Source organism: Vipera berus (assembly GCF_964194415.1).
Source record: "Vipera berus genome assembly, chromosome: 3".
Taxonomy (NCBI): domain Eukaryota; kingdom Metazoa; phylum Chordata; class Lepidosauria; order Squamata; family Viperidae; genus Vipera; species Vipera berus.
Window position 1 is genome coordinate 56,072,524 of NC_138204.1, and position 26,159 is coordinate 56,098,682.

The 26,159-nt window shown below is 38.5% G+C and overlaps 1 protein-coding gene across 4 annotated transcripts in view; it reads left to right on the forward strand.

The window, feature by feature from the left end:
* Positions 1-26,159, forward strand: part of ST3GAL3 (ST3 beta-galactoside alpha-2,3-sialyltransferase 3) — a 216,014-nt gene that overhangs the window by 25,755 nt on the left and 164,100 nt on the right. For all 4 annotated transcript variants that reach the window (XM_081323183.1, XM_081323186.1, XM_081323184.1 and 1 more), the window contains exon 3: positions 25,990-26,037. In XM_081323183.1, coding sequence (XP_081179309.1) covers positions 25,990-26,037 — 48 coding nt within the window. The remainder of the gene's footprint in view (positions 1-25,989; positions 26,038-26,159) is intronic.

Genomic DNA, 26,159 nt, shown 5'->3' on the forward strand with positions numbered 1-26,159 from the left:
CAGTTTCCTGACTCCAGTCTTTCTGACAAGATTATCTGCATTTCTACAGAGCTGGTTTCTGCTTGGGAGAGGGAGAGTTGGGGCTATTAAGAAAAACTGGGCATGCTTTTCTGCCTCTTTAAGATACTTTGGGCCTTGGTGGAGCAGTGGGCTAATGCCTCCTTAAGTAACACCAGCTGCCTGCAATTAGTGCAGGTTCGCATCCCACCAGGCTCAAGGTTGACTCAGCCTTCCATCCTTCCGAGGTAGGTAAAATGAGGACCCAGATTATTGGGGGCAATAAGCTGACTTTGTAATAATGCCGCTTGGGGGGGGGGGGGCGAAAGCCCTAATAAGCAGTCATATACATAGAATGAAGGCTATTGCTAAGCAGATTGATTTGTGCTTTAAATTGTAAGCCACCCTGAGTCTTCGGAGAAGGGCGGGATATAAATGGGATTTTTTAAAAAAATAAAATATATTTTTCTGCCCTTTTAATATTTCCTTCTCTGGGGGGCTGACTTCTCACAATACTGCTCTGTGGGTGTTGAGGAAATCTCCTTTGAGCAATTTACATTTTATAATCATTTGCAATATGTTCCTGGAAATGTAGAATGAAATAGGAGCTGAAGTACAAATAATATATTTTGTAAGATTGCCAAGCTGGGCCTCACTCCTGCAACCTGGGGAATATTTATCTAAGGGAAACAAAATTAAAACAGGAGCATAAGTTCAAGTAGGCTTCCCCCCCCCAAAAAAAAAAATCTGGGCTGCTTTATTTTTATTTTTTTCCCTTTTAATCAGTGTTGTCTAACTACTTTACAGACTAAGCATTTGGTTCCAGTTTTCTCCTCATGAGTCATCCCTAAATACATTTAAGGTTTTACCTCATACAGGCTTAATTAAATATTTGTCATATGGACCCAGTCAATATTAAATAATTATTGGCATGATTTTGAAGTGCTCTTCAAGTGAATAATCAATTCTTACACTCAGTAAAGAAGTTATTTAATATTCTTTAGGCACAAATAAGGGACGCGGTGGCTCAGTGGGTTAGGACGCTGAGCTTGTCGATCAGAAGGTCAGCAGTTTGGCGGGTCGAATCCCGAGTGCCGTGTAACAGAGTGAGCGCCTGTTACTTGTCCCAGCTTCTGCCAACCTAGCAGTTCGAAAGCACATAAAAATGCAAGTAGAAAAATAGGGACCACTACAGTGGGAAGGTAACAGCGTTCCGTGCGCCTTTGGCGTCTAGTCATGCCGGCCACATGACCACGGATACATCCTCAGGCAAGTGCACCGGCCCCTAGAGTTGGAAACGACTAGCACGCAGGTGCAGGGGAACCTTTACTTTTACCTAGGCACAAATATCTGGTCAACAATGAGATTGAAAGACTAGTATATTCCAGAGGGTTATTTATTTTAAACCTAAACCTTGATTTCAGGGCATAACAACAAAGCCAAAAAGGTAACCACCCACAACACTAACTGCCTTAATAAATAATTCCGCAGAGTAAATTATATGTAGTGTCTCTAACCAACGTTTTAAAAAACAACATGGTATCTATAACTAATACAGTATTATGAGGATTGGTTGGCCTTTTTTCCTGTAATAAAATTTTGAGTATTTTCTTATTCTAAAAATGAACCTAAATATTAAATATGCAACAAGATTAACATTTTGATCAGTTGAGTAATTGAGTATTGTCAGTTATTTGATGAAGCCACATTACTATTGGTGTTTGAAGAATTGGTCTGCTGCCTATTTGTCACAATATTTCTGAATACCCTTTAAGATTTGTTTTTTAACTTTAACAGTTAAAGATTGTTTAACTAAATTATAACTGTGATATAACGTGAAAGAATTCATATTTATTTTCTAATAAATATGGTAATTTGGAAACATTTCACCTTTATTTCACAGTTCGATTAATCATTTTTTTGGACTGATCAGTATATGCAGGTCCTAGATTTTTGTTTCCAAAACTTTATTGTATGCTCAAACATTGCAGAAAAAAATAAAATGGGCTCATAAAAACATTTAGTGAAGGATGCATGCAGAGAAGTACGATGGGAAAAGTATTCAGTATTTTTGAATGGATTATTTTAGACAACACTTATTCATATACTTTATACTCTCATTATTCATATACTTTATTCCATATATACTTATATGGAAGGCATGAAATATCTAAAATATCTTGTTAGCCTAGTTAGCTAACAAAGCAATTTAGGATGAGCAAAAGTATCCCACAGGAGGAAAGACATTTGACAGAAAAAAAATACTTAAGAAGTAAGGGTTCTTTAAAGTCGTGGTAGGCAACTGTTTCCCTCCAAGGCATGGCTGGGCAATTAATTTTCCCAAGGGGCCACCTGAGAAACAGGGACAGGGACAGCCCACAGTCCAGATGTAGCCTGCAGGCTATAAAATTCCTAGATGTTCTCCAAGGGGTCCAGGAGACATGGGCAGTGATGTCACTGCTAAGGGTAGGAGTAACCTTTTCCAGTATATTATGGGAGGTTTGAAATTAACTCTTACCGTGTTTCAGTCTTAGGTTGTCCCCAAGGGAGAATTGTTGTTATATGTTTATAGCCAGAATAGTTGACAAAAGGAAGAGTGGTAAGTAAAGAAATGGTTACGGGAGCAACCTGAAGGAGGTATCGAATGGAATATTGTATGAAATATGAGCAAAAAAAAAAAACAAGGAATAGCAAACATCTTAGAGGACAAGATCAAGATACAAGAAAGACCTGACAGGTTGGATCATTGGGCAAAAACCAACAAGTTGAATTTCAAGAGGGAAAAATGCAAGTCCTGTATTTGATTAGGGAGAATCCAAGACATGAGTATACAATGGGTGGCAATCCTGGGTAACAGTTTACGCAGGCAGGATATGGAGGTCAGAGTGGATCACAAACTGAACTTGAGGTATCCACTGTAGACATCCATGAAGGGGTGGGGAGCAATTACAAATAATTTCAATCTGTCAGTAGATAGTTTGTCTTGTTTTTCTTGGTAGTGGAGGAAGTTGCTACTTCCTTCTCCAGTAGATTGTATTTATTATCCAAATATTAATATTTAAAATAGTAAATATATTTCCTAAAGCCTCGGGTGACTGTGCTTAATTGTAAAACAGCATTACTAGGCTGCTTCCAAGGCAATCCTACTGGACTTGGGATTGTTACGTACATATGTAATTTATGAATAAACCTTTGCCTAGCACATGCTTAGTTTAGTTAGTTTTATCAGATGTTTCTCTTTGATTGATTTCTTTGGTTGATTTATGATTCAGTAAATACATCAATAGCCCTTAGACTTCTACACCATTCCACACTGCTTTACAGCACTCTCTGAGCGGTTAACAAAGTCAGTCTATTGCCCCCAACAATCTGGGTCCTCTTTTTACCTACCTTGGAAGGATGGAAGGATGAGGGTAGAACTCCAAACTGTGGGCAGAGTTAGCTTGCAATACTGCATTCTAACTACTGTACCACCAGGGTACAGTGCAAGCCTGTACTGTAAAATGGATTAATTCAGTAACAAGACTAAGGCTATTGTTTGAGCAACCCAGCCATTCTGCACGATGTCATAATACACAGGTAGTCCTTGACTTACAACCATGCAGTTAATGACTGTTTGCAGTTACAGTGGCACTGGAAAAAGGACTTGTGGCCATTTTTCACACATACAGCTGTTGCAGTATCCCCATAGTCACATGATCAAAATTCAGATGCTTGGCAACTGGCAATATATTTATGACAGTAGCAGTGTCCCAGGGTCATCTGGTCCCCTTTTGCAACCTTCTGACAAGCAAAGTCAGTGGGGAAACCAGGTTCGCTTAGCAACTGTGTGTTTTTAACTGCAGTGATTCACTTAATAACTGTGGCAAGGAAAGTTGTAAAATGGGGCAAAATTAATTTAACTGTCTTGCTTAGCAACAGAAATTTTGGACTCAATTGTGGTTGTAAATTGAGGTCTCCCTGTAGTAGATACTTACTGATTATACAATGAATCCAGCTATTATAATAATGTGGCCATACCGTTTCATTTGGGAAGAAATGGCTTTGGATAGGAAAATAGGTTGGTTGGTATTTTAATTAAATGGTGTTGCTTGCTTGAAATTAAGTCAATATTTTGCATTAAAAGAAAATTTTAAGCCAGATGCAGGGTTTTATTCTTGGTTCTTTATGGTGATGGTCCACCAGGGGGAAAGTGTTTATTTTGCTGATATTATGAACCTGGACAAAGGTCTAAATGAAAGACTGGATTCAAAGTTATACCAAATGAAACATAAAACCAAATGGTCAAGATCTTTGTAGGGGCTCTTTTCTAGAATCTCTTCAAATGTTGTAGCCTATGTTCTTCTATCAGTTTTGCAATTGGTTAAAGATGATGAAAGCTAGAGAGAAATTGGGAGAAGCTTCCTCTGCTTGGTTGACTCAATTCATGCCTATTGCAGTTTTCTGCTGATTAACTATACAGAAGCAGAACCCTAGGAGAAATTGATGTTTCTTTAAAAGTCAGCAAAAATTATTCTGTTTATTCTATTTGCCAGTAGGGGTCTCTGTTGCTATAAACTATTATGAATATGAAATCTGTAAAGAAAAGTTGAAATTGTGGTAGCCCATATTATAGTTGCTAGAGCCTCCCCATTCCCAACTAACAGGAAGTGGATCTCTACAGATCCATAAGCCAGAGGTCCCCAACCTTTTGGGCACCAGGGACTGGTTCCGTGGAGAGAAGACTGGAGGGTGCGTGGTTTTGTGTGCTGCCTGCATCTCATGGATGGGGCTTTGCTTGTTTGTGCGGACCAGTTGCTAGCATGCCGCGGTCTGGTACTGGTCCACGGATCGGGGGTTGGAGACTCCTGCATAAAGCAACCTTACAAGGCCATACAATACTATAAGTGAGAGTAGGGAGACCAAAATATGTGTTTCATTTGCTTTTTTTTTTTTGCTGGTTAGAACAGTATCTTACCCATGTCCAGTTTTACACTTTCTAACTGTATTGAGGTCCTTTTTTGTGCTGTTTTCATATTACTGGATTCTGAAATGGAGCTAGTTTCCATTGCCTCAGGATATTTCCCAGAGTATTTTTTATTATGGAATATTCAAGGTTTCCTTCATTTACATCTCACTGATGCTGACTACAAAGCAGTGAAGCCAGAGCTATTTCTAATTAGTTTTATTATGAATGTTCTGTCCCATTCTGAAATCTGGAGGACTCAATTTAGTTGTAAAACTTCAGGTAAACTTTATGATGTGTCATTGCATCTAATGGAGCCCAATCATATCTCTAATTGTACATGCAACGTTTTTGTCATGATTTGTATTTTTGGATCTTTTCAGTCAAATACTGGTTTAGAGTCATTTTTGCAGTCTATGCTGAGTTCAAAGGATATAATAAACATTGAGTTCTTTTCATTCCTGTCTACTGGTCAGTTATCAGAGCCAAAAAAGACGAGGTTTGTATTTCTGTTTTAGATCTCAGTTACAGAAACAAAAAAGGGCAGTTTTTGCTCTTGTTGTTGTTTAGGATAAAATTTAGGTTTGCTTTCAACAGAAGAATTAAGCTTAAGGGTTGTGATCTTCACATGTACCAAAGCTGCATAGCCAAGATATGCAATTAGATATCTGCCAGAAAATTTAACATGTGGAGAAATCATTCATTACGTACATACTTTTTCTCTTCTGGATTGTCATATGTTTACTGTTTTCATTGGTTGCATTGTGAGATTGGTAGCATATAATTTTTTTAATAAAATAAATATAATAATTTATTGTATAATATTGAATGATGCTGCCAAGAGTGCTTGTCTAAATTAGGGAACAATTGGTTCCTGGGCAGAAAAGGGGCATGGCAAGCTAAGCACTGGGAAAGAGGACTAGCTGAACCTACACACTCAAAAAGAGGTTCAAGGGATGTGATTGGCGTAATTCCCCCTTCCCTCTCAGTTCTCTGGGTTTAGTTTCTGGGTTCGTGGGCAGATGTTACCAGAATCTTCAACAGAATTCTTCCATTGTCCCTTCACCCTTTAAAATAGACTGCCTGCCACATCCTACTGTGTGGATATCTGATTCTTACTCACAGGCCATAAGATTGCAGATCATTGTTCTCCAAAAAGTGAACATCCAACACAGAAGGAGCTGGACCAAACTTGCAAGATGATACTCCTACAAGCTCTAAACTTGATTCAACCTAGTTACTGTTTTCAAATGTCTACTAGTTGACCATAAATAAATTATGAACTAAGCTGCCGTTTTTCATAAGGGTGCTGATTTACATTAATAGTGAGTGAAGATTTGCTTCTTGATGACAGGTTGAAAGATGACCATTCCAATAATATTTCAGCTGAGATTAAACAAATAATTTTGGCCAGTCCCTAGGCCATACAATTGCTGGGGGAAAAAACACCCCTTCTTAAAATGCATTCTGAGGACTGAATAATCAATCAATCAAGTATGGCAAAAGCCTTTTAGATCTATTGCTCCATCTCTTATTTTTTTCTTCTTCTGTCCCTAATATTTATGAAAATATTGTTCATATTTTTGCAAAATGGTCAGAAATAATATATTTGAAAACTTTATACATTTCAATATTGTATTTCATCTTCATGACAAGTGATAAATCCTCTCTAGCATTCTCATGAGAGATGCTCAGCAATAAGAGTTCCAAAATCAGAAGATTATCCGATTAAATTTCAATATTATATAATTTATGTATTTGCTTTGTCACCTCAAAAATTTGTTAATTGCTGTTTAAACTTTGCTAGTCCTACAAATATCTGGTGTCTGGTTTGTCTGCCTAACATAATAGGTGTTTTGGGGGTGGGAGGATATTTTTTTTAAATAAGAATGTTTGCAGTAATGGAGAGAGATTTACACAAGTCCACATTTTTCTCTATTGAGCAAAACCTGACGAATACACTGCACATGTCAAGTGGCAGATATGACCAGACCAGTAAAAACTGGTGTTAAATAACAATAGATACTGTCTATTGGAATTAAGTCAAATAATAAAATGTTTTAAATTTATAGTGGGGCTACTGTAATTTGCTTTATGTGGGACTGACCTTGAAGATGATTCAGAAGCAATCACTACTAGAGCACAAATTTGGTGACTTGTGCACTTAATATTCAGGCTTGCAACTGTCATACCATACACCTCCATTGGGCACTAGTACGTTTCAAGTGCAATTTGGGGTGTGCTATCACCCTTCCACCCCATATGGCTTGGGACCTGGGTGTAGATGAGACAGCCTTTCTCAGACGGATTCTGCCTGCCCAGTTGAGAGGGCCAAGAACTCCTGCTGAAGGTGCTTGAAGAGAGATGGGAGGAGGTGTGTGTTTTATCTATGGAATAACTAACTCATGCCACGGAGAGGCTTATAAAACTGTAGCTGTGTTTTTCATTCTTGGCAGCCTGGCTGGGTTGAACTGCACACATCTTAAAGTTGCCAAGGTTGAAAAAAATGCTGCTCTAGTTTTTCCAGAAGGTATTTGGACATTGATATATTCAAGTGTTGGAAATGAGTTTGTTAATAAAAAGTTACTACCAGGCATTATTATTATTATTATTATCCATTTGATGATGGATTTGCATTTTTAACCTTATCTACAGTCCCTTTTGCACTGAGATGTAAATAAATGTATTTTAGCTTTTTGGTAATTATGCTAGCTTTTCAACAATTATTCTGGCTTTTCAATAATTATTAATACATTTGTGATATCCTCAAATGAGTGGTTTATTTATTATTCCAGTTATTCCCAACTGTTAAGAGTAAGTGGTGGTAACAGCAACTTTTTAAAAATGTTGGTTTTTTTTTGGAATTTGCTGTTTATCTTGTGTAGAATGTCATATTACTATAACTCTTCATTGTAGTACAATATCCTTATTAGTACTGTAGTACCATTCCACATGGGACTAGTCCTTCAATCATATAGAATATTTCTATGTGTTTATACTGCTAGGTGTCATGCCATATTTCTGTCATGAGGTTTTCTCTTTCCCAAGTGCTAATTGGAAAGGCTTCATTGTGGTTTGGTTCTAATACGGCACATGATGCATGGAATGCTTTTCGTTTTGAAAATGTGCCAGCTCTATTTGTCCAGGGCTGGAGAAGTCTGCTTCCTTGTCAACTGCTCTCATTTTAATAGCTTTCACAGTTAGACATCTTATTTCATCTTATTTCTGATGGGTAACTTACAAAACTGGCTTATTTAAAATATTCAGACTTTTCCATAAAACATATTCCTTAGTACTTGAGGTCATACTCACATATGTGGAATTTTTCTTTCACATTTCTTAGTTTCTTAGTTTTTTTTTTAATTCTTTCCAAGAACAGAATTTTGTGAAATAACTCCTGAATGGAAAAGACCAGTTGCATTGACCGGGCTTTTTTCTTCTATATTTATCCCTAAAAGGCAAGTTATACTGCTTAAAGTAGTTAAATTACCCAAAGTAGAAATCTGATCTGACTTATTAAAAATGTTGTTTTTCTTCTAAGTATTTTATGTTATGTTTCTCTGCAACATGTTCTCTCCTAGCTGGGGTCAATGATCAGGTAAGGCAGCTGAACGCCAAAGACATTTCTGGACTTACTGTCCAAAATTACAGCTCTTAAGAGTCTGCCAGCCAAGACCTGCAGCCATGAAGACAGGAGTAGAAAACCAGAAGCATTGGCTGTATCTGTTCATATCTGTTCAGTGTCAGTTTCCATTGAATAACTGTCTCTTTCAGACCTTTGCAATGAAGAGAGAGTGGGGCAGTGCCACTTAATCCAGAAGGGGTGTCTGGAAGAACTCTTAGTCACAAGATAGTTTAGCTTATCTCTCCAGCCTCTCTGTCATTCCTGCTGCTTTACCCTTGATGGTTTACTCTGCAAAAACTGAGATGAGCAAGCCTTATCTGTGTGAAGCTTATAACGCTGAAATGGCAATTTTGAATATATATATGCTCCAAATTTTGAGAAGGTTTTTGATTATACAGCTCCTTACTTAGTAACCTTATGACAAGCATTTTATTTCAGAAATAATGAGCATTGCTTGGTTTAATTGAAATCCGGTTTGATTCATAACAAAAAAAATTATAGTTGAGATAAATGTTATAGTTTGGAGGAGGTTTGGATGGAGGATTTTAATGATTTTCTCATCTTTATTTTTATATGCGTTATTTGTAACACATTTGTGTGGAATGCTAATTGGTATATTAATTTGCCTCAATTATTTATGTTTAGTTTGACAAAAACTCTTGAAAATATTTTCCTAGAATATTTTATCTCTTTTTAATTGTTATATCTTAATTTACTAATCCAGAAATTATTGCTGCTTTTAAAGTGACACTGTATTAACTTGATTTGGAGTGACTGCCAGGGATACCCAGAGAGATGGAAAATATTGTTTTGACTTAAAAATCTGGTCTTTTGCTTCTGTCTAACAATGGTCGTAATCAACACTGTGCCCATTAATTTACTGAGATGTACAAATGCATCAATTAAGAGTAACAAAATAAACTTGTTTGTTTTTTGGCAGACAGTTGGGGATGTAATTTTTCAGTGAATTTACTCATTCATATGGGTATCATTTCAAGTGATTATGTGGGAAATGACTTGGGTGTGAAATCTGAGAAACAGCCTGAATTCACAAATCAAGTTAAATCATTATGTAGTTGTTGTTTTGACTTAATGTGTTGTGTGGATCAAGCTGTATTTTATAATTTACAGCTCACCATATTATGTGACCCAGGCTATTGTGGCTTGCTCAGCAAATCTTTGATTAATAATTACTTGCTGTAAACCCAATCAATGGATATAATTCCTCTTTCTCTTCAAGAGCTGGCTCTGATACAAAAAATCAGGAAGTGTTGATAACACCTTTTCCATTTAACTAAGTACATATAGTCCTTACATAATGACCATAATTGGGATCCGCAACTCCATTATATATCATATGACCACAGTAGACCTCACTTCCATCATGGTCATTAGGCAAATCACATATGGTGATTAACATATACATCATGTGACCGCAACTTGTGATTCTTCTGCTGGTTTCTCCACTGACTCTGTAAATATGAGTTTGCCACCTAGTGCCTGTGAAACAGTAGTATCATTGTCTAGTATGGGCTGTAGCTTATTAGTATATTTGAGTGGTTTGAGCTGTGAACTATAGGTTCAAGCTTTCCCCTGCACTGGGTGGCAGGCCCGTTTTCATAACTGAGAAATAAACATTATTCATCCCTGTTTCGACTTCTTCAATTTGTATATTCATTCATTCAACAAAGGTCTGCAGCATTTTTTTTCCAGTAGGGAGAAATGTATCATAGAAAATCTCAGTATCTGTACCAATAAAAAAAGTGGTAGATTTATGTGGTGATGATTTTGCTATTTAAAATAAAATAATATTTATTTTGAAAAAAATAACAACATAAATACTTAAAAAGAAAGTGCCACCAAATAGTTTTGGAATATGGCCTTTAGCCTCCTTTAGAAATGCTGAAACAGGCCTTGGACCCTCTGTATCTGCATGCCCTTGGCTTAAAGTCTGTTTAACAGGTGAACAAATTCTAAATTTAGTTTTGAATATCAGTTTTTTTGATCACTTCACTTCAGGTATGTTTTCTTCTGTTCTCCTGCCCAGTATCCCCCCTGAAATTATAGTATTTTGGGACCTAAATATATCCTTATGGGGGTTTAATTGTTTAGCCTGTGGCCCAAAGGTTCTGTGGCCCTGATCATCTAGTAATTCTACCCCACAAGATTGTAATCTTTTAACATTATTATGTGATTTTATGTTATAAAACTATATTGTATATTTTATGTGGCTGAAGACAATTCCTCTTCATTCATTGTGGCCCAGGCAAGCCAAAAGTTTGGACACACATGGTTTAGGTACTATTCACTGACTTTGTACCTGCAACTAAATAGAATAGAAAGAGACTAGATAGAAAGCTATCATCTTTCTATTTTATCTTGAAAATAGAATAATTCTTCAAGAGAGATATAAAAGTGCATATGTTTCTTGATCAGGCCACACAAGTGAACACTTTGTTTGTTTTTCTGTCAGGGTTAGTATCTAGCAAAGAAAGAACACTTAGAGGAAAACTTCATAAAGCAATCTCATTTAATGAGGAAGTTTGTTAAAGTAGAAAATCCAGAATTTATTGGATTTTTATTTACAGTCAGATGTTTTTGTTGCAGTTTTCCTTCAATTAAGAAAGTAAAAGACACCGTGGAACCCTTCTTCCATCAGTTTGATATTTAGTGTGACTGAAACTGTTCATTCATGTATTCATTTAACATTGTTTTTAGTTCCTTTATTTTAATTCCACAATTAATGCTCCTTCAGTGATATAATGCTGTATAGGTAGTCCTTGTTTAAGGACCATTCATTCAGCAACCATTCAAAGTTACAATGACACTGTAGGAGGGGGACCTATGACTGGTCCTGCGGCCATTGCAGCATCCCTGTGGTTATGCGATTCTCATTCGAGACATTTGCTGCTGGCTCCCTGTAAGCAAAGTCAATGGGGAAGCTGGCAGGAGGTCGCAAATGACTGGGAAGCTGTGACCCACATGGGATTCACCTAACAATGGCAACTGGGATTGCCAGAACTGCTATCATAAATCACCTCAGTTGTGTGATGTTGTGCTTTGCAACCATGCCTCTTAGCACCCAGGTTCCTGTTCCAGTTACTACTGGTAAGCGAGGACTACCTGTAGGTTTATAGAGAGAGCAAAGAAGGGAGTTGGAGGAGAAGGAACAAGACCATTCTCACAACAGTTTAATAAAAATGTTAAAGACTTTTTAAAGTTGAATTTTTGTCAGTCTCAGTTACTGCAAATGTCACGAGGTCCATAAAGCTCTCTTAATGCATGGATTTTAGAGGATTTTTGAATACATCTTTCTTTGCTGAATCTTCACCCTCTACCTAGGTTTTATTGGAATCTGTCTTGACGGAGGGTTTATTGGCTATTTTGATTTTTTATTAATTATTATTCTACCATGAGAGGTGGTGCTGGCTACCAGATCTGCTGGCTTCAAAACAGAATTAGACTAATTCCTGGAAGTGATGGGGTGTGATTGCCAATGAAGGTCATCTTCTGAGGGACCAGTGATCTTCCTTGGACAGCTGGTTGTCTACTGGGAGAACACTGCTGTACCTGATGGTTCAGGGGCCTAATCTAGCAAGGCCCTGATTATGTTCTTATATATTAGTGGGTTTTTTTTAATCACGTTGATCTATTTATTGCATTTATAATTTAAACTTGTTATAACCTGCCAGACTCTTTTGGATTGGTGCCCTCCAGTTTTGGTGGATTAAAACCACCAACTCCTGGGATAATTAGAATTGTAGAAAAGCCCTGCCTGCGGCATCCTGACCAATTCTGGAAAGTTTAGGTTCATTTTAAAATTTATTTTTTAAATTGGACCATTCTGTAGAGTAATATCAACAAAGAATACCTCACTTGATAGAGTCCTTTAGGTTCTTTTGGCATTATGTGGCTTTAACCTTATTTTTTCAGGCTGCCGTGATTCATTTTGTAATCGAATCACATTAGAAATGGAATGACTAAAATCATAACAAAAATACACGTAATTGTAAGTGGCGGTGTTCATTTCTTAATGAAGAACTTTTAACCAACGTTCAGAAATGTGCTAATAACTGTAGATATGATCTAAGAAATCAGACTATATTTGTACATATAATTGAAGCCATTGGGTATGTGGGTCACCCAATAACCTACATTTTTAGGGGAGAGAGGTGAAATTTCTGCAGCCAACACAGCATGCCAATGATGGGGATTGGTGGGAGATTGCATTCAGCAACATCTGGAAAACAACAGGTGCCCAACTTGGGAGGTACGATGAGATGGGCAGAAATGTTTTTATAAGGTTGAAGTGATTAGTAGAGTACTGTTTCTTGATATATTTCTTCATTATGTGATAATACACATAGTGGCCTGCAACTTTTATTAAAGGGCTGTTAGTGAATGAATAAAAATCACATTTGGACCAATAAAGAACCATGTTTCAAGCTGGGAAAGCAACTTATTAATGACTATGGCAGCAATTTCAATATCTCTGCTTTTTAAGATGTTTAATAACTGTTAGTTGGAAGTCTGCTTTTCATTATTTCTGTATCATCTGCTAGCAAAAGAAATCATTTGGAAAGAAGCATCATCAAGCAGACTTTTATTTAAAGCAGACCTTGAATCAGTGACACATGCAGAGCTAGTTCGGTGTGAATCAATTTCTCTTATCCACACTATTGTACAAAGATGTGTGATTTCTAGAATAGTAAGCTAATGGAAGCCTTATTTTTAAATTATTTAAAGGTTTTTTTTATCCTGCTGTTCAGAGAAGCATATTACAAAGATCAGAATAGACTGTTCTTGACCACAGCATTACAGTCTAAAATGACAAGGCATAAAAGAAAGAGGGTATTGGTGGGATGGATAATAAAGAAACATGTGTTCTAGATTATTGTTTCAAGAATTCAGCAGCAGTCTGTGATTTAATAGATGATATAGCTAGATCCAAACTAGGACTATTAGGTCTTGACTGACAAACTCCAGATGATTGCTTAGGGAAATGAAGGGGATCCAACTCTTTGCTGCTGTCTCACGGTCATTTGAAGTTTTGCAACTTATCAGTAGATCTGGTAGCCCAAATCTACACTGGTTGCTATTTGTTTCCTCTGTTAGGCTCAATAATACAGTTGCTCTCTGGAGATAAGGATTTTTCAGCCAAAGCTGTTGGTAAGATGGTTGACATTTTCTGATTGCAACTTGTTCTCCTGTTGATGCTTTAGTAAAGGTAATTCATTCTTGGAGATAAGGTTGTTAGCTACAGTTGCAAGAAAAAGTATGTGAACCCTTTGGGATTACATGGAGTTTTGCATGAATTGGCCATAAAATGCGCTCTAAACGTCATGTAAGTCACAACAATAGAAAAACACAGTCTGCTTAAAATAATACTACACAAACATTAGCTGTTGTCGTGTTTTAATTGAACATAAGATGGAAACATTCACAGTGCAGGGTGGAAAAAGTATGTGAACCCTTAGCCTAATGACTTCTCCAAGAGCTAATTGGAGCCAGGAGTGAGCCAACCTTGACTCCAATCAGTGTGATGATATTGGATGTGTTGCTGACAGCCGTCTTGCCCTTTAAAAACACACACCTGTTTTGGGTTTACTGGTCTCAAGAAGCACTGTCTGATGTGAACCATGCCTGGCAGAAAAGAGCTCTCAGAAGACCTACGATCAAGAATTGTTGACTTGCATGAAGCTGGAAAGGGTTACAAAAGTATCTCCAAAAGCCTTGATGTTCATGTGTCCACGGTAAGACAGACTGTCTACAAATGGAGAAAGTTTAGCACTGTTGCTACTCTCCCTAGGCGTGGTCGTCCTGTAAAAATGACTGCAAGAGCACAGCGCATAATGCTTAATGAGGTAAAGAAGAATCCTAGAGTGTCAGCTAAAGACCTACAGAAATTTCTGGCACATGCTAACTTTTTTGTTGACACATCTACAATAAGGAAAACATTAAACAAGAATGGAGTACATGGGAGGACACCACGGAGGAAGCCATTGCTGTCCAAAAAAAATATTGCAGCACGTTTGAAATTTGCAAAAGAGCACCTGGATGTTCCACAGCACTACTGGCAAAATATACTGTGGACAGATGAAACCAAAATTGAGTTGTTTGGGAAAAACACACAACACTATGTGTGGAGAAAAAAAGGCACAGCACACCAACATCAAAACCTCATCCCCACTGTAAAACATGGCGGAGGGAGCATCATGGTTTGGGGCTGCTTTGCTGCCTCAGGGCCTGGATGGTTTGTTGTCATTGATGGGAAAATGAATTCCAGAGTTCATCAGGACACTTTGCAGGAAAACGTACGACCATCTGTCCGCCAACTGAAGCTCCGCAGAGGATGGGTGATGCAACAGGACAATGACCCAAAGCATACAAGTAATTCAACAAAACAATGGCTTCAACAGAACAGAATACGCCTTCTGGAGTGGCCCAGTCAGAGTCCTGACCTCAACCCGATTGAAATGCTGTGGCATGACCTTAAGAGAGCGATTCACACCAGACATCCCAAGAATATTGCTACACTGAAACAGTTTTGTGAAGAGGAGTGGTCCAAAATTACTCCAGATCGTTGTGCAGGTCTGATCTGCAACTACAGGAAACGTTTGGTTGAGGTTATTGCTGCCAAAGGAGGGTCAACCAGTTATTAAGTCCAAAGGTTCACATACTTTTTCCACCCTGCACTGATGTTTCCATCTTATGTTCAATTAAAACATGACAACAGCTAATGTTTGTGTAGTATTATTTTAAGCACACTATGTTTTTCTATTGTTGTGATTTACATGACGTTTAGAGCGCATTTTATGGCCAATTCATGCAAAACTCCACATAATCCCAAAGGGTTCACATACTTTTTCTTGCAACTGTACCTTGAACTATATCATATTCAAGTAGTTCTTGACTTACGATTCATTTAGTGACCATTCAAAGTTACAATAGTACTGAAAAAAGTGACTTACGATCATTTTTCATAATTATGACCATTGCAACATCCCCAAGGTCATGTGATCAAAATTCAGACACTTGGCGACTGGTTCATATTTATGATGGTTGCAGTGTCTTGGGATCACATGATCCCCTTTTGCGATCTTCTGAAAGCAAACTTTCAGATGGGGAAGCCAGACTCACTTAACAACCATGTTACTAATTTAACAACTGCAGTGATTCACTTAACAACTGTGGCAAGGAAGGTCGTGAAATGGGGCAAAATTCGCTTAACAACTGTCTTATTTAGCCATAGAGATTTTGGGCTCAGTTGTGGTCATCAGTCAAAGACTACTTGTATCATGGAAAGTGAGGGTTAAAGCCTTATTTTATACATCTGCTAATGATGTTTGGTTTGGTATAGCACCATTTCAAAGATATTTGAATGCACGTATGTTTCCTGCATATTTCAGCCTTAGTGTTTCTCTGAACCGAATCCAACTTGGAGTGGAGAACACAATCTGTCAGTTGATTCAGCCTTGACTGCATTAAATAGTAGGGCACAGTTCCAAAAAAACACTGCATCATGTGTTAACCATGTCTTTTAAAGAATTTATACACATTGTAGTGTATTGGTGTAGGAACAATCACAATGTCTGTTGCCGAACCAACTAGGTTCTATGTTTATAAAAATATTGATGTTGTAAAAAAGTTAATTATATTTTTGTATACCTTGTTAGAAGCTCCTGGCTTACGTGTAAACTGATGGAAACTTATCTTTTGTTGGTAGACCCAGTTAGCTTTTGTTTTTAGTTTTTTTCTGGAAATTACAATTTACACAATTTTTATATACTCCATAACATTTCAACATATTTAAGTTCTGATCTTTTCTTTTTATGCAAAAGTTACTTCATTTGAGTTTTGGAGCAAGCCTGCACAGGTGAGTCTTTTATTCTTGATTGGCATTTCAATTGTAAACCTGATATGCTTTAGTTTCTGTGTGCTATCACTGCTCCTACCATTATGTAGGCCAAATACATTTTACAAATAAAGACCACATACACAGCCTTCAGTTCTTGCAATTCTGGAAGGAGGAAAGACTTTGAAAAAAAGCTATTACCATGTTATCGGTAGGAAAAAGAATGGAAATGGAAGCTGCTAAGTGCTTAATTTTCCAAGGAATTGAGGGGAGTGATGTAGGATGAATAGTGTCAAAAGCAGGGATGTTTCTGCTGGTAGATAGATCTCTGTGTGGCTAAAAGTAGATTGCCAATGTTTGATCTCCAATTGTTCAATGGTAGCAACATCAAATAATTCCCTTCTTCTCTCCAATTAAGTCTGCTGAGTTGATCATTTTATTCTACATTTTCTTGCTTCAAGCTCATAAACAGTAAACTATCTGAATCTGTGGGAGTGAGTAATGTACCAGGGATTGTGTGCATATGTGTATACATTTTACTTATACTGTCTGTAAATGCCAGTATACCAGCAGCCCCAAACATTTTGGGCACCAGGGACCGGTTCTGTGGAGAGAGGTTTTTCTGTGGACCGGAGGGGGCATGGTATGGTTTTGTGTGCTGCCTGCATCCCGCAGATGAGGCTTTGCTCGTTTGCGCAGCCCAATTTCTGGCATGCTGCAGATTGGTGCCCGTCCATGGACTGTGTTGTGATTCAGGGTCAGTCTGTGGGTTTGGCAGTTGGGTCGGACAACTCAGAGGAGGAGGAGGGGGGTGTTGAAGAGCTTGCTGATGAGAGCCCTCAGCCAGGCCCCTCCCACCTGGTCACGACGGAGACCCAGCTGTGTGAGCCTGACAGCGTGGATGAAGATGACCCACAGCTGGCCCTGTTCAAGGACGCCCGACTCAGGAGGCAGTCAATCAGGAGTAAACAGAGGAAGGCAATGGGGCACCTCGGAAGGAGGCAGAGAGAAGCCACGCCCTAAACTGTATAAAAGGGGAATGCGTGGGAGGGCTGGTTTGCTGAAGGCAACCGCTTGAAAAGCTCCTGTTTCTTGGTTCGTATCTTGTTTGTTTTTGTATCAATAAATTTGGCAGGCTTAATTCCAGCCTCTTGCCTTCTTGTAAAAGGGGTTGTCCCTGCCTTTTCTGCAGGGCCGGTAGCAGGCTGGTACAGAACAGACTGAAGGATAGGGACCCCTGCAGTATACCCCTGCAGAAACTACTCATGCTTCTTATACTTCTGAATATTGAGATTCTTGTGAGAAATGTAGATTCCCTTAAGCTTCATGCCTGCTCACCGTTTTTTGATAAATTTTTATTAAAAGTTTGAAATAGGAAATAAAAACTTACAAGAATAAATACAGAATAACATGAAAAAAGAGAAGAAAAGAAAAAGAAAAAGGTGTAGAAATATAAATATGAATACAAAATTATATTGTATTCTGTGTTTACAAAAGAAAAGCTCACTCTATTGTTACAAAAGAAAAAGAAAAGCTAGCTGTAGAAGTGACTCCTACAGTACAAGTAGATGTAGTCTCTGCCTTCGGATTCATTACATTTTTCTTTCCAACATGGTTTGGCTGAGATCTTCGCCAACCTGATGCCATAACATGCATGCCTTCTTGACTGTATGCAAAGGAAAGCAAAATACAAGTTGTACTCAAAGAAATCAGAAGAGTTAAGCTGTCTGTAAAGTTATTTGCATGTTCAATAATCAGAAAATTACTGAAGCCAAAGTTCTCAAACTTTTGGCATTATGACTCTTAATTGATTTGTGTGACCTCTTCAGGTATAGAATTGTCAGGCTATGCTCAGAGAGGGCTTCCATTGTCAGGAAGAGCTCCTGCTTTGTTAGCTTGTGGAGGCAGAGTGGGAGCACAGGAGCAGTGCCTGTGCAAATTAGGCTTGCATATCTAAAATTGGGACATGTTCCTGTGGTTCTCCTTTGATGGCCTTTGTGCTTTCAGCAATGAGTGCTTCATCAATTCCAATTTCCTTCTGAGGGCTACCCAGGATCAATGCTTTCTTGCCTAGCCTCACTATCCCATTCTTACAAGGGTGGCTTTGCTGAGAGACATCATGCTGCATATTGTCACTGAGCCTGCACACTTATTCTGGGCAGTTTGAGATTCTAGTTTATGCTTAGTATACTGTGTCCAGCCAAATATTTCAGGATGAGGTTTATGAATTCCAAGTTCCTGCTAGGAATGTTTGCTGGGGAGGTGGGGCAGGAGAAAAAAACCAGCTGGGGATAATTAGCACAATAGAATTGAACCAGCAAGTCTTGCTTCGTGGTCTCTTCCATTTCCTGTTGGCTCAACAGTATCACAAAGTTGCTCAACCCCTGTGAAGACTGCCCTGGACACTTCTCCAGATACCTCTCTAGATGTCAGCTCGGGGGAGAATGAACCTGTTCTTGGCACATCAGACGCTGAGTTGATTGATGGCTCCAAGCAGCTGCCTGTGAGGGATTTGACTGAAGCGCAGCTGCAGCAGAACAGTCCTGAGGTTCCAGATCAGACATGTCAAACTCGCGACGTCACATGACGTTACACAATGTATCGGAGCCTTTTTGATGGGGTGGGCGCGGCTTCCAGATGACGCATCCGGCCCACGGGCCAGAAGTTTGACACCCCTGCTCCAGATGAAGAAAGCATGCAGCTGCAGCCGGTCAGTGATGAAGAAGAGGAACTGCTTTCTGTACCTGATCCAAGAACACGTAGGGCAGAGAAAAGGCAGGAGAGAAGGTCAGCCAGATTACTTGTGAGGAGAAAGCCTTGCCCTTCTTGATGGGCTGCACCAGAAGCTGGCTATTTAGCACAGCAGATGGAGGTGATGCTGGGAACAACGTGTTTGTTTCCTAGCTGTGTGTTTTCTGGTCATTGCGATTCCTGCCTGACTTTGGATTGATACCATACCTTGACTTGGATTGTGCCTTGGGAACTCTGGACTTTTCTTGCCTTGTGAACTCTGTTGTGTTGGGGATTTAAGTTTGCCTGGTGGCTTTATTTTGATTGAGAAATTTTCAACTGCCTTGTGAACTCTTTGGCCGTTGCTCTGCAGACTAGCATTGGTCTGCTCATTGCTGGACTTACTTGGGACGTTCTGGTTTTTCAGTGAAGGGAATTGCCGGGCAATATTAATATACTCACTAAACCACAGTTACGTGTGTATGTGAGTGAACAGGACAGCACAATCACAGGGAATGTGTTGCACAGCAAGAATGAGCCACCTACGCCTCTCCAGGGAACTCACCCTAGGCAAACTGGCTACTGGAGGAGAGACCTCACTCATGTAGCAGCTTTGCTTAGTATTTACTCAGTGGCCAAAGGCGGAAGGCACCAGGAAGCTGGTTAGCCATGTTTTGACCTGTGAATATATGGAGGAAGTTAAAGTCAGCAGAGGAGGAGGTTTCTCACAGTTCCAATCTCTCCTACATGCTTGTAGATTAGAAGAGGTAGTATATTTGAATGAAAATATTCCCCTCCATGCAGTAAAGCTGGTTCCAAGATTGTGCAGAGATTTGAGTTCATACAAATGCGAGCACAGTGCAGCTGTCCTTCAGAACTCGGGCAGAAAGTTTAGAGAGGAGGGAGGAGTCAGGAGTAGCATATGTTTCCCTTTCTCTGCCCAGTTTCAGTTTAGCTGAATATCTGAAGAAAGGTAATGTGAAAACTACTAAGCTGAATACCTGTCAAGGCCCCAAATATCTTCTTTATGCTCCTCTTTCTAGTGTAAATCTCAGCATTGGATGCCACAGGATTCATGATCCCTTTCAAAATAAAAGTCAGGAAAAAACTAAGACTAGTGATGCCAGTTAAATAAACTTCAATACAAATAATATATGGATAGGAAGAGAGAAGGCTTGAGTGTCTATTTTGGGATGAGATTTGTTATGATATGATAGATGAAAACATGTTTTTTTTAATTATCTCTTTGCAGAGACCTCAACTGGTACATTCTCTGCTCCCAAAACTAACTCCCTCACAGAAACTACTACTACTACTACAACTACTACTATTATTATTATTATTATTATTCAGTTATGTCTGATTTTTGGAGACTGCCTGGACAGGTGTCTGCTGTTTCTTGGCAGGGTTTTTCAGAAGAAATTTATCTCTTTTCTAGGACTGAGAGAAAAGGGACAGGCCCAAGGTCACCAGCTGGCTTTGTTCCTAAGGCAGGATTAGAACTCATGGACTTCTGGTTCCTAGCCTGAAGCCTTAACCGCTACACCAAACTGGCTCTTTGCTATTACTTGCATCAGAATAAATAGCTGGGGCTGTGATCGCTGACAACTTCAAGAATAATTTTAAAAACACCATAATAATGTATAGGTATTAAACCTTTAAATGGCATTAAGAATTGAAATGTCCACAAACAGCATGCTTTATTAGTTTATACATGCCCTGCAGGAGCACTGAAAATATCTGGTGTTGAACTTTTCCCCCTGATATTCAGAAGCTGGCAATGATTTTTACTTACTATTATTATTTATTAATTAATTCAATTTATATGAATATATTTTGATTGCAAACCAGCATCCAATTTGGAATAGCCTATTTTAAATATTCACTAAAAATAGGAGCTGTTTTGATGTGGGTTTTTTTTTCAGTGTTGAAAGAATAGTTCTCTGAAATGTTGTTCAAGGCCTGCACTATTTTAAAGGAAAGAAGCTGCCAGATAAATGTCAGGGCCTCGCTATGTTTGGTTTGGATTCTGGAGAGAAACTATTCCTGTGGTATGTAAAGCAAGAACTGCATCAAACTCTTATTAAGTGTATATTATTCCTGTGGGACCTGTGGTTTCTTTTGTGATTTCTCAGAACTCTGTTCAAAATATAGTATACAGTCTGTACATACAATTCTAAACACTATATTTTTCCTAGCACAGAGAATTATTTTTCTGCTCTTGAATATAATGATGAAAAAGAAAGTGGGAAATGATTTCTTACGAGGGAATAATTTTGAGCCCAATACAAATTAGCTGAAAGAAGGTCACAGAAGGAAAATTATCCCCCCCTCTTCTCCCAGCCTCCTGAAAAGACTCTGGCTCATCTCAGGACCAACTCTGTCTGTCTGTCTGTCTGTCTGTCTGTCTGTTATATTTGTAGGCTGCCCACTGGGGGGCAATTCTGAGTGGTATACTGATTAAAAATGCAAATAACAATCAACACCATAAAAAAGAGAAAAGATTTGTAAACAGGGAGACAACAAACACAATAAGAGCAAAACATCCCACAGTGAGCCTATATAATACCTTAGCTTAGCCCAACATAGGGGAAAGTTGGGGGTGTTTGTATCTGAGGGGATGCTGTTCCAAAGGGTAGGTGTCATGATGGAAAAGGTACACCTTCCAGGCCCCATCAGATAGCTTTACTTGATAGATAGATCCCAAAGCATGCTAACTCTGTCAGATCCTTCTGGATGTATAGATATCACAGGAGAAAAATGAACCTTCAAAAAAATAATCAGGCTCAGTGCCTTGAAGGGCTTTTTTAGGTGACAACCAGCACCTTGAATTGCAGCTGGAAACCTGAAGCAGGAATATTATATATGGGCAGATGGAGACACACTCATTAACTGCTGCTGCTGCTGCTGCATTCTAGATCAAAAATCCCAATGAGAGGTTGATTGATTAGGAATAGGGCTGATCCAGAAGTCAGTGCAATTGGCACACAAAATGAATCTGTCCAAAGACCTTGCTGCCCACAGCTTTTTCCTGCTCTTTAAGCAGGAATAGCGAGTCTAGGATAGCCTCCAAGTTGTTAACTAGTTCCATCAATGGAGTGCTATTCCATCCAGAATGAGGGATGGAAAATCCCTAGGAATGAGAAGTCCATAAACCCAGAGCCACTTGGTCCTATCAAGGTTGAATCTAAACATGTACTTCCTCCTCCAGACTATCCCAGCCTTCAGGCAGGTGGTATGAGACCTTGACAGCATTACTTGGTCAGTCTGAAGACAAAATATACAAATGAGTATCATTAGTAGGCTAATACCTGACCTTATGTTGGTAGATATGTCACCCAGCAACTTTACATGCAAGTTAAACAGAAGGGATAAAGAGCATAAAGCTCTAAGGTACCTCACAGTGCAGGGATTTAAAGTGCAAAACTCCCCCCCCCCCCCCGTCCAAGCCAATATCTAAAATCAAACACAGAAGAAGGAAAATCGCATTGCAACACCTAACCTTCCACTCTCAATCCTTGCAAGTCAGTCTGGAAGGAAACCATGATCAATGATACTGAAACCTCACTGAGAGATTAAAAACAATTAGGACCGCTGCCTTATCTTCCCAAATAGATTAAGGCCCACTAATGCCCCAAGCACTGTCCAGCAGTTATGCCCCCTCGATGGAAGCAAAATGTGTGCAATGAGACAGAAACAAATGTGATATCTGATGGTACCTTCAAACCGAACTTTTAAACTTTTAGTCATTCACCATGCCGAAGAACATATATTTTTAACAATGAAGATTAAATTTGAATATGGCAGATAAGGACAATTTTAAAAATTCACCTAAAGTTGAATGTGATACTCCCCTTGGTGCCCTAAGCATATACTTATTTTGCTGAATGATTAATTCATTTGTGTCCTAGCTCTGCCAAAGATCAAAGGTCAGTGACAAATGCATAGTTTCTTCATACTGTGACAAACCGGAAGCCTGTCCAGATGATGTGATATGAAAGACTGGGCAGGAAAAATTGCCATGAATTGGGCAGAGGCTTGCATCTTTCCTCCCGTAAATCTTAACATCCCTTGTCCTATGGTTAAGGAGAGCTTCCATGACATAATTTGTAAATATTTTTAAAAGCCTGAGTAACTGGAAAGTGAGTGGGGAGAAGAGAACTTTATTTTCATAAACTTCTTTAGGGAACTTCATTTAAAACTCCATCCAGCATATTTAAAATTTGTGAGTAAGAATATGATGAGTTTCAGATAATTAATACAGATTAAACAACTTTTATTATATACATTTCTTATGACTGTTTATGGGTTGTCCTTCCTCATCTATACATCACAGTCTGATTAATCTAATGAGTGAATAAAATATGTAGATTCTTTGCTTGTTTGAGGAATACAATGGGGACTAGGAGGAAAGCAAGAAAGCTAGTCTTGTGTGCTGTTAAAGCATCAGGCTAGAACCTGGGAGTTTAGTCCTGCTGTAGGCACAAAGTCAGCTGGGTGAGTCTAGGCCAGTCACTCAGCCCTAGGAAGGAGGCCGTGGCAAACCCCTTCCAAAATAAGGGGTCCTTAGTGCTCTCTGAGCTTGGTTGTTTTTTTGTAGACATTAGCGCTGATGATGTTACCTAATTTGCGTAATGAAACATCAGTAAGGAAACAACCAAGCTCAGAGAGTACCAAGGACCCCTCATTTCAACTGTGAGCTACATTGAGCTTTATTGGCATTTTCAAAATCTAGCCAAGAAAATTTCAGGGACTAGTCCAGGCAGTCCCATGAGAGAACACTAACTCAAAGGCACAACAACAACAACACAAGGAGGAAAGTCCTTTCCAATTAGGCGGCACAAATGGAACCTCTATGTCTTCTGATAAAACTGAGGTAGTAGCTGCATTTTAAAAAGAGTCAATAGGTCAGAATATAGCAAAAATATTGTTACTATTTATTCACAACAAACAAGGTGTAACGAAGAAGGAAGACTGATGGAGATAAGCAGATTTCATTGCCAAGGCAACAAAGGCTAAAGCATATTTAAAGTCCAGAACATCCAGGTAACATTTAGAAATGACACAGACTGATTTGTGGAACTATAAGGAGGGGATACAGCAAGAGCCTTGGTGGAGCAGTGGGCTAATGCCTCCTTAAGTAACACCAGCTGCCTGCAATTAGTGCAGGTTCGCATCCCACCAGGCTCAAGGTTGACTCAGCCTTCCATCCTTCCGAGGTAGGTAAAATGAGGACCCAGATTGTTGGGGGCAATTAAGCTGACTTTGTAATAATGCCGCTTGGGGGGGGGAAGCCCTAATAAAGCAGGCATATACATAGAATGAAGGCTACTGCTAAGCTTGTAAGCCGCCCTGAGTCTTCGGAGAAGGGCGGGATATAAATGGAATTTTAAAAAAAAATTGCAAAATTTTGCTTTAATAGCCGGTCTCAATAAAAGTAATTTTAAACATCCTATGGAGTTGATTTCATGATCTGGTCTACCTAGTGTGGTTAATACAAGGCCTTCAGGTTGTGTACATGTACGTGGCTTTGTTTAACCTGAACGTTAATGGAGTTGCAGGGATCATGGATAATGATGATCCATCAAGGTTAGAATTGATTTTTCATCCCTTTTTAAGTATCTGCTTCTTTAAGATTAAATAAACAAGTTTAAATGGAGGAATTGGAAGCCTCAAGCTATAGAGGAAAAGCATAATATAAATATATCCTTTGTAAAGGAAATCACAACAAATTATATTTTCATTTTCTGTTATGAGGTAATTTGAGAAATTAGAATTATGATGGCATTAAGAAGCTTTTAAAATAACAGCAACAATAATTTCATTTACATGTGTTTAAGCTTGTTTATTGGTAGATATTAGAACTTGGAGTCTGTACTAAAAGCTTCCTGAAAAAGGTGACTTTTAAAACAGATTTACCAATGCAGAGATGTGAACTTATACTGCATTTTGAAGTACAGTTTCTGGCATTAGAACATAAGGAAAAAAGTGGAAAAATCCATGTTATACCAGTTATCTCTTGGACAGCTGTTGGTAGAAGTGGATGAGCAAACCACTTATGTACTAGAAAATAAGAAAAGAGAGATAAAATCAAAATAACAGCCATTGTGAATAATATGGTCAGATGATAAAAAAGTGAATAATTTTATCAAAATAAATGACATTATATTACCATGATTACCTTTTATTCCATCTCCTTCTATATTCCAACAGATCAATTTTTCCTTTAATGATTGGAAATACAATAATTAAATTCTAACACTGTTTATTAGAAGAAGTTTATACTATGTTTGAGACGTTTTATAGCTTTTTAGTGTAGAAAAGAACCCCCCCCCATTCATTTCCCCAAAATATATTATTTTTTTTCTAACCATGTGCAATGAAAAGGCATCATACTTTTTATATTGTCATGTTTAGGTATTATACATATTTACATATTCTATGACATAGTACTTTAATGCAATCAGTGTTCTCTGTTACAAGATAAACATATATACAACTAAAATAGCTGCAGCACATTTAGAAACCACATTAAATATTTATAGCTCCTCAAGAGGGAATGGCAAACATGCTCCAAATGACTTTTTGTTGTGAGCCAACAAGTTATTGTAGGAGTTTATCTCTTATTGTACTGCTTACTTCTTTTCAGGAAAGTATATAAATCTAGGTCATTCTACTAGGACTGACTTCAGGAGCTGGATTGTGATAAAATTTCTCTGCTGCATGTTTGGTCAATAGACTGATTTTTTTTTTGAGGAATAGGAAATAGGAGTTTCTTATTAACAAGTAAGAGTTTATATGACAAGGGAAAAATGAACTTGTACTCTTGTGTTACAGATTCAGTGGTTCTTTCCTCTGACTCCGTTGGACGTTCAATAGGCTCAGGTACAACTTCCTGTCCCCTCTTCTCTCTCATAAATAAGATTGCCAATTTATGTGTGACAGCCATGTTGGGAGGCAGATAAGTAGCTGTTAATCCCAATTTAAGATTACCTTTCATGATAGTC